Source organism: Poeciliopsis prolifica, unplaced genomic scaffold, assembly GCF_027474105.1.
Source record: "Poeciliopsis prolifica strain line A6 unplaced genomic scaffold, Auburn_PproV2 SCAFFOLD002, whole genome shotgun sequence".
Lineage (NCBI taxonomy): Eukaryota > Metazoa > Chordata > Actinopteri > Cyprinodontiformes > Poeciliidae > Poeciliopsis > Poeciliopsis prolifica.
Window position 1 is genome coordinate 4,238,533 of NW_026562377.1, and position 17,901 is coordinate 4,256,433.

A 17,901-nucleotide genomic window follows, 5' to 3' on the forward strand; every position below is an offset into this window, starting at 1 on the left:
GTAGTGAATGAATGAAAATTACATAATAATTATCTATATATACACACACACACACACACACACACTTATATATATAACATATTATATTTGTTTGATATATATATATATATATATATATATATATATATATATATATATATATATATATATATATATATATATATATATATATATATATATATATTCATGACACATTTGTTTTCCTTATAGAAAACAAATGTATTCATGTGTTCATGTGACTGAAACCACTAGTTATTTAGTTATTATTATAATTATAATTATTATTACTTGTAGTAGCATAGAAGTAGTAGCTTTCTATTTATGTGTATCAATAAAAAGTTCTAAAAATTTTTAAAAACAACTTTCAAAGGTTGTGATTCCACTATTATAGCATCTTCTTCTTGCTCAGAAAATGGTTTCTCACCATTTTAAAAGAGCCCTCTGGAGTACAAAGTATTACTCATATCACTGACTCAAATTCCTAAAACTCAAATTCCTACTATTTTTAATAAAAAAATGAATAAGAATGAAGCATAAGTTACTGTAGATTTACAACGATGTATTTGCTTTGCAGTTTAAACAAATGCTATTACAACTTCTTAACAGGTGATATGTCCTAATGTGTTCTGATTCAAATTGTTTAAAGTAGAAATATTGACTGTGAGCAAAAGACAAAAAGGTATTTTTTTTCTTCTTCTTCTTCAAAACATATTGGCTCTCAGCAAGATCTTTCTACAGATTTATGCTAAAAATCCAGAAAATAGAAGAGAGCATAAATTGCTCGGTCATGTCATTCAGGGTTTTTTCAGTGAGCTGTGGGTGAAACGTCTTATTTGGACCTTTGACAAAGATTTAAAGTAGAGTGCAGACAAGCATTCTTTTTTCCTCAAAAGTTAATTCTAGATCTATATGACAGGCAATTTGTATATATTTCAATGATGTTTGTAAATCTTTGGACTATATGTGAGCCATGAAAAGTTATTGGATAAGTTCATTTCAAAGTATTTCCCAAATCTTTGGTGAGGATTCGGTCCTTTCAGTGAATCTCCCCTTTTTTATGACAAACTTTGTCTTGTCTTCTCTTTAAAGTCTTCATGAATGATTTAATAGAGCTGATTAATGACGGTGGAACAGGATGTTCAGTTGTTATTGCCTTTTTTAGCCGTTTGACGCAAGCAGATGATCTAGTTATATATATTTTGTCCACATAGCGCTAGCCTATGACAGTTATTGAGCATCTCCTCTTAATATTGCTTGGAATGTGACATAAATTAAGATGTAAGAAGTAATAGAAGAAGGAGGGTTAATCATAAAACTAGTATTTTTTGACTTTTCTCTATCTGGTATTGATCTATACTGGTGAAGTTTGCACATTTTAATCCATCTTCTTCTAGGTACCTCACCATTTCTTGAGATGTAAGAGAAAAAGCAGTATGTGTAAATGGACTGTACACAGTGGATGATGATAAGATGAAGCGCAAGCCAAATAATTCATAATATATTTTTTTATGCAGACTTTATTTTTAAAATGTGGAAACTGGGGAACCTTAGCTTACATGTAAATCTGTTATTTTTATCCCTTGTGCCCACAGTCAGTCCTCGAGGGCCGGCATCCTGCATGTTTTAGTTCTCTCCCTGGTGGTAATTAACAACCATTTCGATGTGTCAGAGTTCTTCTTAGGCCTCTAATGACCCATCATTTGATCCAGGTGTGTTAAACAAGGGAGGGAACTAAAACACGCAGGATGCCGGACCCTTGAGGACCGACTTGTTACTCATAGCTGAATACCTCCTCTTTAATACTACTCATATTGACGTAGAGCGAAAACATTACATTTAACATTTACTATATGCTTTTAACAGAATATGGCGGTTATTTTGTTAAAAAAAAATGTCGAAAAAGTTCATTTATTGAAATACTATACTGCAGAAAAAAAAGGGTCTTAGACTCCGCCTGGTTGGGCTACCCTGGTGTAAAACTCGACAACGTCATCCAAGCGAGATCACATGATTTTTTTGCCGCTTCCTCAAAGCATAAACGTTGCTGCTCTCAGGAGACCCCAAAGTTGTCAAACGGGTTATGAAGGAAATGTTGCATGTTTTATGACACCATACCATGTTTGAACTTGGAATGCAGCACGTCTGTGACAAGAAAACATCATTTTATTGATGCAACGTTGAGGTAAGTATTTTCTGCAAGCTGTCAGTTTATGTAGTACTTCGAAGTGAAGTGATATTGCTGCTAAATGCTGTGTGTCTGTTTGTTGCCTTAAACAAAGGTCAGGTTGGGGTTGCTGTGTGGGAATGGGAGCTTTCCCTCGCTGGTCCAAATGGCGAGTAAAGGGAGCGACGAGGTGGACAAACTGAAGACAAAGTTCATGTCAATGTGGTACAGTGTGAAGTACAGTAAGTGATTTTCTGCAGGCTCCCAGACCGATGTAGTACAATCTTTGCATGCATCTTTGTAGTCGTGTTGTGCTGCAAATTGTGTTTTATGAACTTTTAATTTTTTTTTTAAATTTATGAATACAGCGCTAATTGAGATTTCTCACTAAGATCCCAAATTATTTTTTTCCTCAATAATTCTGAGTAGTTGAGTCATGCAGTTGTAAGAGTGAATTCATCACTTATTATACCGAGGCAGCCCAACCAGGTGAAATTTAAGACGCCTTTTATTTAATTTTTTTTACAGAAAACTGTAGTATCATCACTTGCAGATACAAGTTATTTGATATGACAAAAATCAAAAGCTTGTTTTTCATGGCAGCTTCACTGTGACTGGAAGAAATTTCACAAAAAAAGCACCTAAATATAATTCTTGGAGCATGCTGCGATTGAGTCACTCCTGAAAATAGTTGCCGTTTTCCTGGCAATAATTGCAACTTTAACAGTTTTTCTGTTCCTGTTAATATGAATTCAACTCTAAATAGTTCTTACAAACTTAAGTTGGATGAAATAACTTTAGCAGGTGGGTAGCATGAAACTATAGTTAGCGTGGCAGTCATAAAGTGGGTTTCTCACTTAGTTGAGTAAATGCAGTCTTTCAGAGTACCTTTCAAAGTAAATTAGCCAAGCCTGATATGTGTTCTGTTCATTATGTATTCTAGGTTGGGCACTTAAATCCAAGACTGCATTTAGTAGAAAATCCCCAGTGTTTCTTCTTGGGAAGTGCTATAATTTACAGGCAGAAGGTAAGTTGCACAATATCATAAATCTCATATCATAAATTACATAAACTTGCACTGATTTTGAAAATTTGCAGTCATTTAAAACGTAATCTTTTGATAATTTTTTTCCCAAAGATAAATGTGCCACTGTAGACTTGCTTGAAGGCTCTGAGAACCTCGTCATGGGGAACTTAGAGGCTTTCCGACAGGATTTTGCATCTCGTTTGTGGCTGACGTACCGGGAAGATTTCCCTCCACTGCCAGGCAGCACCCTGACCACAGACTGTGGCTGGGGCTGCATGCTGAGGGCTGGGCAGATGATTATGGCTCAGGGTCTTGTTCTGCACTTCTTGGACAGAGGTGAATCAAACTTAAAAACATGGTTAAGCTTTGATCACATAACATTTTAATTAGATACACATTTTTTTATTTTAAAATCCTAAGTTGACTAAAGTCTGACAGTTTTGCATGTTTTTAATGTTGAAAGCAGATTCATTTTCATCAGTCCCAAAATGAATGGTTTGTCAGAAATCGAAATGTTTTTTTTAAAATGCATTATGGCTATGTTTCATTTGACTACCACACATTTTCCTTTACAAGTATAACAAACATCTGTTCCAGAACTGTGTAGATGAAGCTTGCATGCATATTAAGTAATGCATATTAAGTAATGCATGTTTTCATAGGTTGGATTAGATCTGATCAGTGTCATATTTCTCAATGGAATATTTTAACATCTTCTTGAAATAAGTACCAATGAGTAGAGATTGGGCTGCAAAAGTATTATAACTAGAGAATTTCTTATCCTTTACAGTCTCACTGACTAATGAAGTAATTTAAAAATCTTTTTTTTTTTTGCGCTAAAATCTGTCACTAATAAAACTTTTCCCCATAAAGATGCAAAAGTCCACTTGAGAATATTAATGGATCCATTTTAAATTTGATTCACTTTGAATGAAGGTCATTTTGTTACTACTTCTGACTTGATTCTGAGTTATTTTATCACCTGGGCTACTCCCATTCGCTCTGTTCATCTTCCACCCTGTTTGTAAGGCTAAGGTAGTGTTAAAGTGAAATACTGGGACACTCAAACATATAATTGAACCAAGTTATGACTAACCTGTTTCTGAAATGAGTAGAAGTCTGGCTTCTTGAGCCAAGACGGCTTATTTTTAAGGCCTGCATGGGTTTGTATTTTTAATGCTCTAAAACTGAGGTTAGAAATGTAGAAGGATCAAGCTTATTACATGGTTGATTAGGGCCTGGTGGAAAATGAACATTAATTCCTTTCCATTGAGCACAACAAATTAGAATAGAAAATGAGAACTCATTTAAAATAATTAGATGGTTCTGCCCAACAATGTCAAGTTTAGGTGTACTTTAAATGCCATCTTACACACAGCTGAATGATGAAATGTTTGAGTTACTTGCATGAGGGAAAATGCAATGTATTCATCAATACTTATAGCTCAAGGTAATGTAGAATGTTGTCACAATTGGATCATAAAAGTTTTAGCAAGTTGGCTCCAGATTACTTTGACTACACAGAATTTGAACTAAAAAATACACCTACAGTTTATACTGCATTTATGAGGTTTACTTGATTAACTGAAAAGGTTTACAGAATAAAATGCATTTTATTTGTGTTGTAAATAATTGAGAGAATTTGGGCAACGAAGGAATTTTCTAATTTAAATGCATGGAATTGTTTTTCTAATCATACTAAATATAATTAGAATCTTGGATTCTGACCCAACCTTATTCATTCATTTTTCTGCAGACTGGATTTGGCCAGAGGCGCACTCCCTCGAGGCCTTAGATGTAGAAACGCGGACCAGCACAGCGGCTAAGCGATTTGTCGCCTCTCTGCAGAGCACATCCAGGATTTCTGAAAGCAGACTGTCTCTTGTACCTCAAGCCCAAGCAGAAGAAGCAGATGCACAGTTAAAGGAGATGTACCACAGAAATCTGGTGTCCTGGTTTGCAGACATCTCCTCAGCTCCACTGGGTCTGCACAGACTGGTTCATTTAGGAATGAGGATTGGAAGACGGGCAGGGGACTGGTACGGTCCAGGGATGGTGTCACACATGTTGAAGTAAGTTTGACCTTGACGTATGCACTATGCAGACAACTACTATTTTAAAAGTGCTAAAATACTAATACTCTGAAGTTACTATTAAAATAATGTCAAAGTGTCAACTTTTAAGGTCAAAGTAATGCAACCTAACTTAAAAACTCACCTTGAATGACTAGAATTGTTTCCTAAATTATGACAAGACAAACGGGTTGGAGATAAATCCATTAGAGGCTAGCATTTATATTTTTTTGTGTAAGATTGATAATCGTAAGGCTTTTATGTTTTGTCGTAATAAGTTTCAGTTATGGATTGTAAATAAACTTGTAGTAGCATGTTGTGCCATGGCTCTTTTTTGGTATATGTGCTGGTGTACTGCTGACTAAACATTCTTTAACACAATTCAAAATAATGTTACCTTTTCAGCATAAAAGTAGTAATATCCCATATATTTTGTTCAATGTAAACTTAGCTTTCACTCTCAGTTTCTCTCCTTTTCTTACTTGCCTGTCTACTTTTCCTGTCTTTTTGTTTTAGGGATGCTGTCAAGGAAGCGATGGAGCCTGGCTTGGAGGGTATAACTGTCTACGTCTCCCAGGACTGCACAGGTATAAAAGATGATGCTGCCGTTGATGGTACAGAAAACTGGGCATGGTGCCCAAGTCGACTGCTCTTTTATTCCTCTGTCGTTCTGCTGCTATGAGATTCCAGCTGCTAAAAGTGGGGGACATGGCTCTGTCTATTCCCCACAACAATCACATCCATTGCAAATCTATAACATGCTGCCACAACCTCCTCTTAACCTCAATATCTCAGCTGATTCATGTTTGTCTTCTCAATAGCAGAAGATGGCTGTTTGAGTTGGTAGCTTTTTTTTTTTGTTAGTGCAGTAGTGCTAGTCACAGTGAGAGACATTAAGATGACTAATTTCTTTTGGAAATGAAGTCGGCATTTGTAAAACTTTTTTTAAAAAGAGAAAAATTCTGAGGGGATGGGGAAGTTTTCTCTTGTTTGTAAATTCAACTCTAAACTGTTTCCTTGGTGAAACGATTAATGCGTATTTATGTTTTAAAAAGAAAAACAAGAGAATGTATAAAACAGAATTTAAGGTTCCTACTCACTCCAGAAAAGAGGAATTGGATGCATTTGTGCAGGTCTGCAAACACTCTTCACTTAAGATGATCAAGCCACCCTCTGATCCCAAATGCTCAGAATGGCTGTATCTCGTGTTCTGACCTACTTTCCGATCAGTTTAGGCAAAAATTATTTGACCTTATGGTGGTCCTCATAGACTGAAAATAAGTAAATTTTTGAAAGTGTTGTAAATGAGATTATTGTATGTCATATGGATAAAATGATGAAAATGTAAAGTTGCCTAATGTCTTAAAATAATATAAACAATAGACTCAAGTCCTAAAAACAGACTTGACTCAGTTGAACTTCTGCATTGTTCTGTGATCACCAACGCCAATCTTTTCTAGTGTACGATGAGGATGTCCTGGACTTGCACAAGGCTGTGAAAGCAGGAGAAGCCTCTGGTGAGACAGCAGCCAGTCCTCCTGTTGCAGAACACAGCCAACTGTCAACCTCCACACCGCCAGAGTACCAAGCAGTCATCATCCTCATCCCTGTGAGGCTGGGAGGAGACAAGACAAACCCAGAGTATTTTGACTTTATAAAAGTGAGAAATATATATTTTTTTTCTTTTTTTTTTTTTTTAAAGATCTCCTAGATGTCATAGGGTTAATGTTAAATCAAAAGTGGGTTTTGTCATAGAAGTTCAGGAGTCATTGTTGTAAATTGCAAATTTAGAATGTTTTACATTTGTTGAGATATCAGATTTGTGGATGATTTCAGGTCTCATTTTGTAAAGCTCTGACTTGTTATTGATTTATGCTAATTCGATTAGAAAGAAAACTTCAATCAAAATTAATACTTTTTAGTTGTTAGAAAAAGGGAAATCATGTAATTTGTCAAAGATCCAATTCAATATATTTTTGTGCATCCTATGACTTTGTTTCAGAGCACACTATCAAATGTTTAACTGTAAATCTGCTTCCTTCTGTTGCAACTTCAATACTGAAGAGTGATGTGGCGCATTCACAGGTGAAAACTAATTGTTTTTACCTGTGAAAGGTAAAAACAATTAGTGTTTTTACCTGTCACAGGCAGCAAAGTAATTTTCTACTGTTTAACTTAAAGATGATCAAGAGATTGTTTTGCTTTTATTTCATCAAAGTAATGAAAAACATTAAATGGTCAGACTAAAAATTGACCTATTTGGGTCACAAGCTGATTTCTTGGTTAATCTGTTAATTACAGTGAATCATGTCTTGAACAAAATGAAATCATTTTATCGCTGATACAGACATGTGTGCTTCTTTGCTCATTTAGAAGATATTGCGTCTGGAGTACTGCATAGGCGTCATTGGAGGGAAGCACAGGCAGGCCTTCTACTTTGTGGGATTTCAAGGTTAGTGCCAGTATAATGGAAAATGGAGAAAGATGCATTCACATAGCGATTGGTGTGAATAACAAATTATTTTTGCATAATATACCCTTTGTATGTGTAGAGACAAAGTAAGTTAATGTATTCATGTTTGTATGAGGAAAACGAAGAGGAGTGGAGATGAAACGGAGTGAAGCGGGGCTTACTTTATTCTCTCTGACCCATCAAAACCTCGCCCATTTATCACAAGTAAACCTCCCAAGTTGTAAACCATAATTGATTTCCATAGGCGGCAGGCATTAAATTTTATCCGGGCGCCCAAAGTGAGCCACTCTTCATCACCTTCAGCAGCCAGGAGAAACCTTCAGTTGTACATCTTGGCAGTCAATATTTACGCATTTACATTTTACCCATTTGAAATACAGTGTTGGATGATGTCTAAATGACAAGCAATACATTCTCCCTGCCAGTGCACAGCTCAGCACTGCATTCATCATATGCAAAACGGTTGAATATAATTGCGTGTTTGTAAAAGTAATTCCCCCACACAAAAATTAAATGACAACCTCTTTTCTTGCGGGTGTAAAAAATGTGCTTGTACAAACGCATCTGATTATGCAGAATTTAATCCACCCTGCTGGATATTAAAAAGCAACAGCCTTCTTGAAAGCACATTTGACGCGCACAACCCCAACATGCAAGTCCGTCGGGTGACTTTGAGCTGCTCTGCATAGATATTGAGAAGCACTTTTTATTTTTTTCCATCCTTGTAGTAATCTGATGTTTGAATAACTTGTCTTTTGTTTTGTCCTTGCAGACGACAGCTTGATTTACATGGACCCTCATTACTGTCAGTCTTTTGTGAATGTCAGCGCCAGCGATTTCCCTCTCCAGGTAACGTAAAATTACACAGACGAGCTGACTGAGGGTTCCAGTATATGTGGATTTCATAGTTTCTGTTAGTACTCATAGGTGTGAGTCTTAAAGCAGCACTCGGTCCTCACTGAGTCTGTATTGACTGATTTATTTGCTGCTCAGGCGAAGCTGCCATCTAAGAGAAATACTGAAAATGCATCCTCTAGCAGATTTAACTGAAATTTTATAGGTTCATTAGACACAAAGTGGTGCATTCTAAGTGTTTAGTTCTGTGGGAACTGTTGACTATTGTCTAATGTGAATGAGAACCCAAATTCCTCAAAAGGTAAAAAATTGCATAAAATGGTAAAATATTTTTGTTTTTGTTTTTTTGTCTGGGGCTTTTGCATCATGAACAGCCTGTGGCTCTGCTGAAATGTTGAAGCCCGGGTTGGTTTAAAAGAACTGCAGCTGTTTTGCAGTTTTCTGAATGTTTGTTCCAGATTAGAGGAGGATGGAATCTGAATCTTGCTCCTCTGTCTGGTTCTGGAGATGGGAAGTTGACCAGAAACAGATCTGAGAGGTCTGGAAGGTTGATGCAATTGATTGAGAATGCATTTGGTCCTTTAGAAATTCAGTAATTCACTTAAAGAATGAATCACTGAAGTGTATCAATTTTAACCCATGTTCTAGATACATTTTTGTGTGATGGATATTAAAGGGGCAGTAATGTTTTTTAGCTCTACATCATTTTGATTACGGTACTCCCATATCAAGAATATACCTGCAGTGTTGCCTTGACTCTTTGATACATGTTTGAGAAATTATTTAATCTCCCATGGTGACTATTTAGCTGTCCAAAAAGCTCATTGGGATGTAGCTCCACCTTCAAGCCACAGCCTCTCCCTGCAGCTTCTTCCCCTGCCCCCCAGCTCAGACAATCTACCACACCTGGTAAAATTTCACATCTGAGCTAATCAAGATTAATCAGCAATGCTGGTTAAAAAGATTTATTTCCAGGAGGCTGAGTTTCAGAAAGAGCAGGAGTTTTTAAACCCAATTTCAAGACATTAAATCAGGAAGTAAAATTTTAAGTTATAAAATAGCACTATATGCCTGGAATATGCAATACTACTTGATTTAAAGCCCTGACTTTTTTTTTATTACTAGGATGTCTTTTTATAAGTTTAATTTCTCTAAGTTACTTGGACAAATGTACTTTTCAGTGACATTTCATTCAGTTTTTTTATCCCTTCATGTTGTACCATACAACATTGCAATAGACAACATTGAAATGCAAACACTGTGCACATAGTTTTTATTTTAAGTGATAAAGACTACTTGTTTATATTCTAGACAGCAGTGAATATTTACTTCATTTTGATAAACGTCTTTAGATTTTTAACTTTCCCTCTTTCTTTTTATTTTTAATTTTGGTAGTCATACCATTGCCCCTCACCAAAGAAGATGCCTTTCAGCAAGATGGAGCCAAGCTGCTCTATAGGTTTCTACTCTAGGAATCCTCAAGATTATCAGAGATTCAGGGAAGAAATGTCCAAGGTAAAGACACCTAACTCAGAACACCTTGAAATAACTTAATTAGTGAAGTAATTGCACTGCTAATTTTCCAGATATGGTTTTTGTTTGAAACCATTTCTAGATTAATTTCATTTTGCCAGTCCTACATTAGATGTGCAGTAGGTGGCAGCATTTAGCCACAAATCTAATTGAATTGTCATCCAGTCAATATGCTGTACAGCTGTTTCAAAAGCCCAGTTGCTGCCTCAGTCAGTTGTGCTTAAACTACTTTTACCATTAAAATTAATTCAGTTGCAGCAAGATGCTTTCTTTAGAGTAGAAATGCAAAATAAAGATTGCTTTTTTTTTTTGTTCCAGTTGGTGGAGCCGTCACTGCAGGGGAAATATCCGGTGTTTACTTTTATGCAAGGTCGCAGCGCAGAGCAGGAATGCCCCTTTAGGGAAAGGTACAGAACCTTCGCCACAGTTGGAGACTTTGTGCTTCTCTGACAGCCCAGTTTGGTACAAGAAATGTTCACACATAACAATCCTAGCTGTTGAAATTCTCTGCATTATGTCTGGCAGTGCAAACAGTGAATTATTTTTGGGAAGTTCATTGACATGTGTTCTACTGACTCTAAATTCATATTTTTTTAAAATGCAGAATTAATAAGAAATGTGTATATTTTGCATCACTATTTGTATTTTTGTAGTCGGTATGTTTTTGTCAAAGTGGTTCAGACCTTAAGTTGGGTTTCATTTGTAAAATTGATGTAAAAAACAAAATCCAACTTTGGAAGGTCAAACGCACAGATGAAATCACAGCTTGCACTGCTTTTGATAGAACATTGTTTTGTCTAAACTAGCTGAAGTCTGCAGAGTGATTTAAAAGCCATAATATTTTGAACAAAATTATAAGTCATTTTAAAAGTTTTTTAATTTTTTTTAAATGAAACCCAAGGTTTAGGATTTAGTCATATTAGTATAACTCTGACTTGGTCCTGTTCTTTCAATTCCAACAGTGTCATGCAAACGTGTTTAGAATAGGAACGTGGTGCTAGTAAATACTAAGTCATGTTGTGCCAACTTACAATAGTAGTGCAACCTAAATTTGACTTGTTCAGTTTGTCATGATTTATCAAAAAGTATACAAACTTGTATCCAATTACACTACATAATTGAGTAAACAAAAATCATCAAATGGACCCAAGTCAGAATTTCAAGAATAACACAAACTCTGGCCTCAAGTTCAGTGGTAGCAGCAGTGCAAAAAAATTATTTGACCATTATAAACACATAGTAATAGACTGTATCTTCTGGACAACATGTTGCCACTTGACAAAATGAAAAAAATGTATGGTGGTAACTCATGATGTCAGTAATGAGACGCCTGAGCTCTGAACAAAAAATCTGCTTTTTAAACTCGATTAGTTGGGTTTGATGTACCCAGATCCAGGTTTTGACTTCATAGGTAAAAGACATAGTAGCATAAATAACCAAAAAATATTTATTCCTGGCTTACTGTCTAATTCTCCCCAGTTAATAAGTTATTCTTAAATGTATTCATTGTTACTGTAATAAGTGGTGCTTTTGCAGTTTTAGAATCATGGATCTAGAGCTGTGAATCCCAAACTTTGTATGCTAGCCACACAGAGGCACAATTTAAATAACTTAAGGCATTAATGTTCAATATAAAATTTCATCTTTGTTTTTTGTAGCTTTTACATCAAATACATTTTGCCATGTTTCTTTGAGTTCTGTAAAATGTTTTTAAGACTGTACACTGAGTGATTTGTAACACTGTGAGGTATCGAACCACTGATCTAGAGTATTTACAATGTGTTCCAGGTAAAGTGAATGCCTTAAATATTTCACTACTTCAGCACCTTAAGTGAAGTCCAAGTGCTATTTAAAAGTAGAGTGTTTTATATTCTGTACTTTCTATTAATCTAGATTAAACTCTGAAACATATGAAGGAAAAAATGCACACATTGAGGGAAGTTCTTCACAATTCAGCACAGAGTTCACTTGGGTTATAGTAGAGCTTTTTTGGGGGGCGGGTTCTCAGCAATAATATACCAGTCTTGTGTGACACTATACCTCTAATGTGCTTTGATCTCAAGTGGAAGATTGCTGGTGTGACTATTTATGAACAGCACATTCCCATCAGCATGAATCACTTGAATCAAAGTCAAAAAATTGCAATATAAAGACTTGTACTGTATGAATAACTTTTTGTCTGGTACATTTGACACTGCTGTAAATATCTTCCAAATATTCTGATGCTTTTCCACTTATTTCCCTGAGTTCCAACAGTGAATAAGTGAAATTTACTGTTCCATAGTTACAGAAGCTAACATTTACATGAAGTACACTAGCTGTGTCCAAATGTCATTGTCACTTAAACACTAAAATATTCTTTTATAAAAATGTTTTCTGTAAATTAACTTTAAAATGTGAAAATATTGTCTAAAGTTGAACAAGAGCTAAATAAAGTATTTTATTTGAATTAGTTTGCATTGTTTCTTTCTATGTGTTGAAAAATTCATAGCCACCCTGAAATAAAAGTTGAAGGAAAATGAAATGTTTGCTTCATTTTCAAAACGGCATCCAAACCTCACCGATGTGTTGAAATAAATTCAATGGCTTTTCTCACCCAGTCAAATGTAGAAGATTAAAACTAATCGTACGTGCTAACCATCTCTACAGCCCATTAACCAGGAACCGGAAAAAATGTGACCCAGTGACACTGGCAGCAATTGTGTTCCTCTGGAGGAAAAGAAAATATCCTTGTGTGCAAAGCTCTGTTGCCATAGATAATCTGTTGCCCTGTTGCTGTTTTCCCTGTACAATGCAAATTCTTGTATTATGATGAGCTGTGCTTTTTAAAGGAGGGAAATGTCCCTTCTGTGGGGAAGTTGGGGCAAGGGTGAAGATAGATGGAGAGACGGATTAAGAGTGCCTCATTTGTTCTCACCCTGGACACATAAAGGCATCGTTTAGATCCTCTGCCTGATGTCTTTCTTTTTTGGCCTAGCAACAGACTTTGCCGATAGAGCGGGGCCATTAAATATCCAAAAGCAAAGCATCTACAGAGACATTCCTCTGTTTGGGAGATTAAAAGTGTGGACATGAGGGGACAGGACATGAGGAATATTTTAAACAAGACAGACTCATTTGTTCACCAGGCTGCTTGGAGATCTGAGCATTGACTTTGTTTGCATTGTATTTACAGGGATCTATGAATATTTGATACAAGTCACAGGAGTAAGAGAATTACAGTAAATGAGTAGTGGTTTTGTAAAATGCAAACATGGATTCTTTTTAGAAATCAGTAAATTGGGAGGTTAATATTTTACTTCAGGGTTCAAGTAAAATATTGGCATGAAATTTTCATCTGGCATCTTAACAAATGTTCTGATCATTCAGACAACAATATGGAGTCTAATCCAAATTACAACACAATTAGCAATTTTATTTTTGCTAATTTTATACTAACTGGGGAAAAGTTGCATAAGGAACTATTACATGATTTAGCTAATTTTATTGAGTAACTTTACAGCAGTCTCATTTAGAGGAAGAATGTGATGGAGGTGGACAGGAATCTGCTTTTTACAATAAGATACTTGTAACCCTCAATGAAAGGGACATAATTAAAGACAGTGGTGCTGAAATGGGTGTACTTTCTGTAGGACAGAAAAATGATTATACATTACATTAGAATTAACAGCAAATTCTCCATCAATGAATTCATGCAGGAAGTACAAGCAAATAAGCACAAGGTGTACTTTCTAAGGAAAGAAAATAGACATCAAGATATCTGGCAGGTGAACCTCAAATTAAAGATGACATCTTTAAAGATGAGCTGGGAATTTTTTCTAAAATTCAATGTTCTGAATTTTACATAAAATAAAATTCAAGAAATTAAATGTACATGTATAGATTCCCAAGAAAAATTGTATTGAAAAGTAAACAAAAATATTTGGCTGTCTTGTTACCAAGCATATAAAGTCAAAAATGAGTGTGTGATGTAACAGTGTTAAACTTACCAGTCATTAATTACAATTTGCCTTACTTCCATGTTTTAAAGGGAAATTGAGAGAAGTTCTCAATGTAAGATCAGACACTGATGGATCGCTTGAAGAACATCCAGGTGAATCAGTTGCTACTAAAGTCCTACGCCCACAGTGTGTATATGCATGTGTCTATCGAGGAAAAAAGTGATGTCTTTTTTTTCATTTTCCATTTCTAAGGAGCGTGTAAATTTATATCGATGAATGTGTAGTTTACACATGTACAGCTTGTGTGTAAGACATTCTAAATCTTAGGTGTCACTCCTTCCCTGACTTCACACCAGGTGCAGGAGTGCTAGATTTATACCCAGTAGCCCTTGCCCACCCTTGTGGAATGCCATGCATCTTCAAACAGGTACTTCACTTTGAAATCTCATCTCTTCGTGATCTCTAGGCGGCTAAATATACCCAGCTCCCAGATCCTGCAGCCGTCGGAGCGTAAATACCGCCTGCGCTGCATCGGACTGCATTCAGAGTCTTAAGTCTGCCTGTGCAACTGTCCACTTGTCTCCACCCGTCTACTGCAACGCCCTCCACCCCCTCACCCGCCAAACACAAGCTCCTGGAGAAGTGCTGAGGCACTGCATGCCTAACACATCTCCTCTGGGCTGAAGCCAGACAAATGTCATGATGCTGTGATTAATCAGCACCACACAAGACCGCTTTAAGGCCATTCAACCCCGTGAACATGACCTACAGCGCACAGGTCAAAGGTCCCTCACCTTTTTTCCCTCTCTGGTTAAAAATGTGCTTCGTGGCATAACCAGAGCTGAATATCTGGATCGTTTTGCACCAACAGAAAAACTGTGTATGGGGTTGGCGTCAGGGGGGGTGAAGTGTTTATGTTTCAACTTTATATAATTATGGAAGGGAGCAAGAAATATGGTTGATGTTTTGCTGAGCTGACGAGTCAGAATATTTTATAATCAGAAGATTGTCAGATGACTTAAAATTAGAAACATTTTTGAAGGTAAAATAAATAAGTCTATGTATTGTAAGAATGACTAAATAAATAAATTTCAGGACTGATATAGCTTCATTATTTTTGAAATTTTATGTCTTAACTTTATCTCTCTCTTTCCCCTGATTACGGTAATTTACAGCAATTTTAAGAGAGATGTTTTTAACCTTGTGTGATGAAATGGAATATTTCAGTGAAGGTTAAGGCAATTTTGGAAATTTATACCACATCTACTTCCCCAAAATTGAATAATTTATTTGACGCAGTACCTTAGATCAGTTATTTTCAGTGTTCATAAAATTTTACAATACTTAAAAAACTTAAGATGGCCTCAGCAAGTGCAATGTAAAATGTATGAGCTTTCACAAACTATGGAAATATGAACAAGTCAAGGTTTCCAATTTGGATGTCTTCTATATGTATAATTGGACCTTTTTTAATCTACTTATCTTCTTAAAAATAATTGACTATTGTATCTAATATATGAGTTTGCAGATTCTTCCTATGTTACTACAAGGATAGGCTTCCTATGGTAGGGGCCCAAAGCAAAGCTTCACACCTACTGTTGGCTAACCTCACCAGGCTGTGACAACAAGAAGGGCACTGGAGTTAACATTTAGATAACGGATGTGTGTACTGCTTTCGATTTCCATTCCTGGTGACAGAGAATCTTGGGAACACATTACGGGTTGTGTGTGAGGGGAGCCTGTGCAATCCCATGTTTCCTGCATCTCCGGGGTGATGTGGAGGAACATCGAAATTCCTCATTCTGCTGTTTTCTGAGGCATGGCCAGCCCTCTGTCAGCTTTTACTAACCGGATGCATCCGATGCCGAGGCTGAAGGCGGGGGATATTGCCTGCTGTGTAGCTGTCGACTTGTTTCTTATTGCATGCCAGTGTTGAGCATGGCGGCAAGTGTGTTGTGTGTACGTGTAAAAGCCGATGTTGGAGGTTAGGAGGTTGTCAGCCTGTCTTTGTGTCTAAAATGCATATGGCGGGACATGCTTTGAATAAAGGAGAGTGCATCATTCTCCACAAACCCTCTGGAACAGTCATACCTGACTTTTGGCATCAGTCTCTGCCATGCAGTAAGCAAGCAAGCTTTGCCTGGTTATCATTCCTTAACATACACCTGGTTAATGACATACAGAGGCATGTGTGTGAGGAGGATTATATGTTAGGTTATATGTTAGGGACAGACAACCATAAATCAAGAGGAAAAAAAAGAGTTTCTGATGTGAGGTTTTTTCATTCGGGTTTTATTCGATTGTGTGTGTGGATCTGGCCGTGTGTGTGGGAGTGTGATCTGTTCCATCCTGTTAAATTTGTGTCTGTGTGCTACTTTGCAATCTCATCTCCATCCAAAACTCCTGCAGGCCCCGTGCTTCATTACTACGCAGTTGCAATAAAACCCACAGTAATTAAAGGGGATCTGGTTGTAATTGCCTCAGTGAATCAACTTAATCAGCACCTGTGCTCACAGTCATTGTAATAGTCCAATCTAACCTTTTAATACCTCAGAAATTAGAACTGTAAAAAATTATACACATGATAATCATTCTGTATTTTGAAACTCTTGAGTGGACAATGATTCGACTATTGGCCAAGACAAATACTAAAGCTTCGCCATGCTGTGTGAGCTTGTCTGTTCACATCGAAAGTGTGCAAAGAATTTTTTTTTTTTATTCTTTACAATACAGCAGGGATAACTGCGGAGTGATAAAATGGAAATGTGTAGATCTTTTGCAAGTTTTGACATGGTGCAAGATCCTATTTAGGATATTCTGAAAGATCTAATGAGTTGAATGTGAGGGAGAAGTGATCAATCTATTTAAAATTTTAGAAGCACATAATAGACTACATCTATAATAATTGAACTCTAGTCTCTACTTATCAAGTGGCAACTTGAATTTACAGTTTTTCCCTGTAAATTCTGCTCAGCTAATTTAGGCCTAGCTCCCACTGTTTTGGGGCATATCCACTGAAAAGTACTTATAACAAAACTAAAAGTGATTTGTTATATTACTTTTTTAAATCAAATAAATTAGTTACAATACAATATATATTAAATGGAGCAACTTGTCATTTTAACCAGTTGTACTTTTAAAATCTCCTGTCCAAACCTGATGGTATGATATTAAAAAATGTTCCATTTTGGTCTCATTTACCGAGAACATTTTGTTTGACATACTTGCTGTTTGTATAACAGGACTTCTTACAACTTCAGAAAAGATCTGCATAAAAACAGAACTTCGCAAAAGTACCAGATGTTGCACAAAACAGTTATGTAGTCTCATTTCTATGGTGTCATTTAAAATATATGAGGTAAATGTACTATAATAGTTTTGCACAACAATCTAGATGTGAAGCAGACAGTATACACTGTTCAAGAAGAAGAGGAAGAAAAAATTAGGGATAACGACAGCTAAAATCATGAATAAATTAGCACACCCATTACTCTCACACCACTGGGCCCATGGCCTTACTGAAATATAGGTCTTTTCAACACATATACCTAATATACTAAAAAAGAACATTTAAAATGATTCAGTGGCTTGTGTGAACACATTAATTTTCAGTACTAAAAATATATTTTTAAGCAGGTTTTGAGCCCTTCTTCTTCCTTGTGTGGAATGCATAATGGATTCCCGTGTAATCCATTATGGCTGCTGAGGAAACAGGAGATAAAGAGTCATCGGCAGCACCCACCCGGGGTTGTTCTTCTTTAAATGAAGTTTTAATAAAGAACGACAGAAAGGCTGTACAAGGTCAATTATCAGGCTTTGCCCACCCACTGAAGCCC

At 36.3% G+C, this 17,901-nt stretch overlaps 1 protein-coding gene across 1 annotated transcript; it reads left to right on the forward strand.

Moving 5' to 3' along the window:
- The first annotated feature begins 2,039 nt into the window (after positions 1 to 2,039).
- atg4c (autophagy related 4C, cysteine peptidase) lies at positions 2,040 to 12,547 on the forward strand. The gene is made up of 11 exons (XM_055053683.1): positions 2,040 to 2,182; positions 2,280 to 2,406; positions 3,108 to 3,191; positions 3,303 to 3,527; positions 4,948 to 5,263; positions 5,780 to 5,850; positions 6,724 to 6,923; positions 7,637 to 7,715; positions 8,509 to 8,585; positions 9,987 to 10,106; positions 10,443 to 12,547. The coding sequence occupies exons 2-11, from the start codon at positions 2,331 to 2,333 to the stop codon at positions 10,572 to 10,574; spliced, it is 1,380 nt and encodes a 459-aa protein (XP_054909658.1). The 5' UTR covers positions 2,040 to 2,182; positions 2,280 to 2,330; the 3' UTR covers positions 10,575 to 12,547.
- Positions 12,548 to 17,901: the final 5,354 nt, after the last annotated feature.

Bases quoted from the DNA above. Each gene is read 5' to 3' on its own strand.
- atg4c (XM_055053683.1), top strand. From the start codon at position 2,331: ATGGCGAGTAAAGGGAGCGACGAGGTGGACAAACTGAAGACAAAGTTC. The intron at 2,407-3,107 runs GTAAGTGATTTT...TATGTATTCTAG, and splicing joins GTGGTACAGTGTGAAGTACA to GTTGGGCACTTAAATCCAAG. The intron at 10,107-10,442 runs GTAAAGACACCT...TTTTTGTTCCAG, and splicing joins TCAGGGAAGAAATGTCCAAG to TTGGTGGAGCCGTCACTGCA.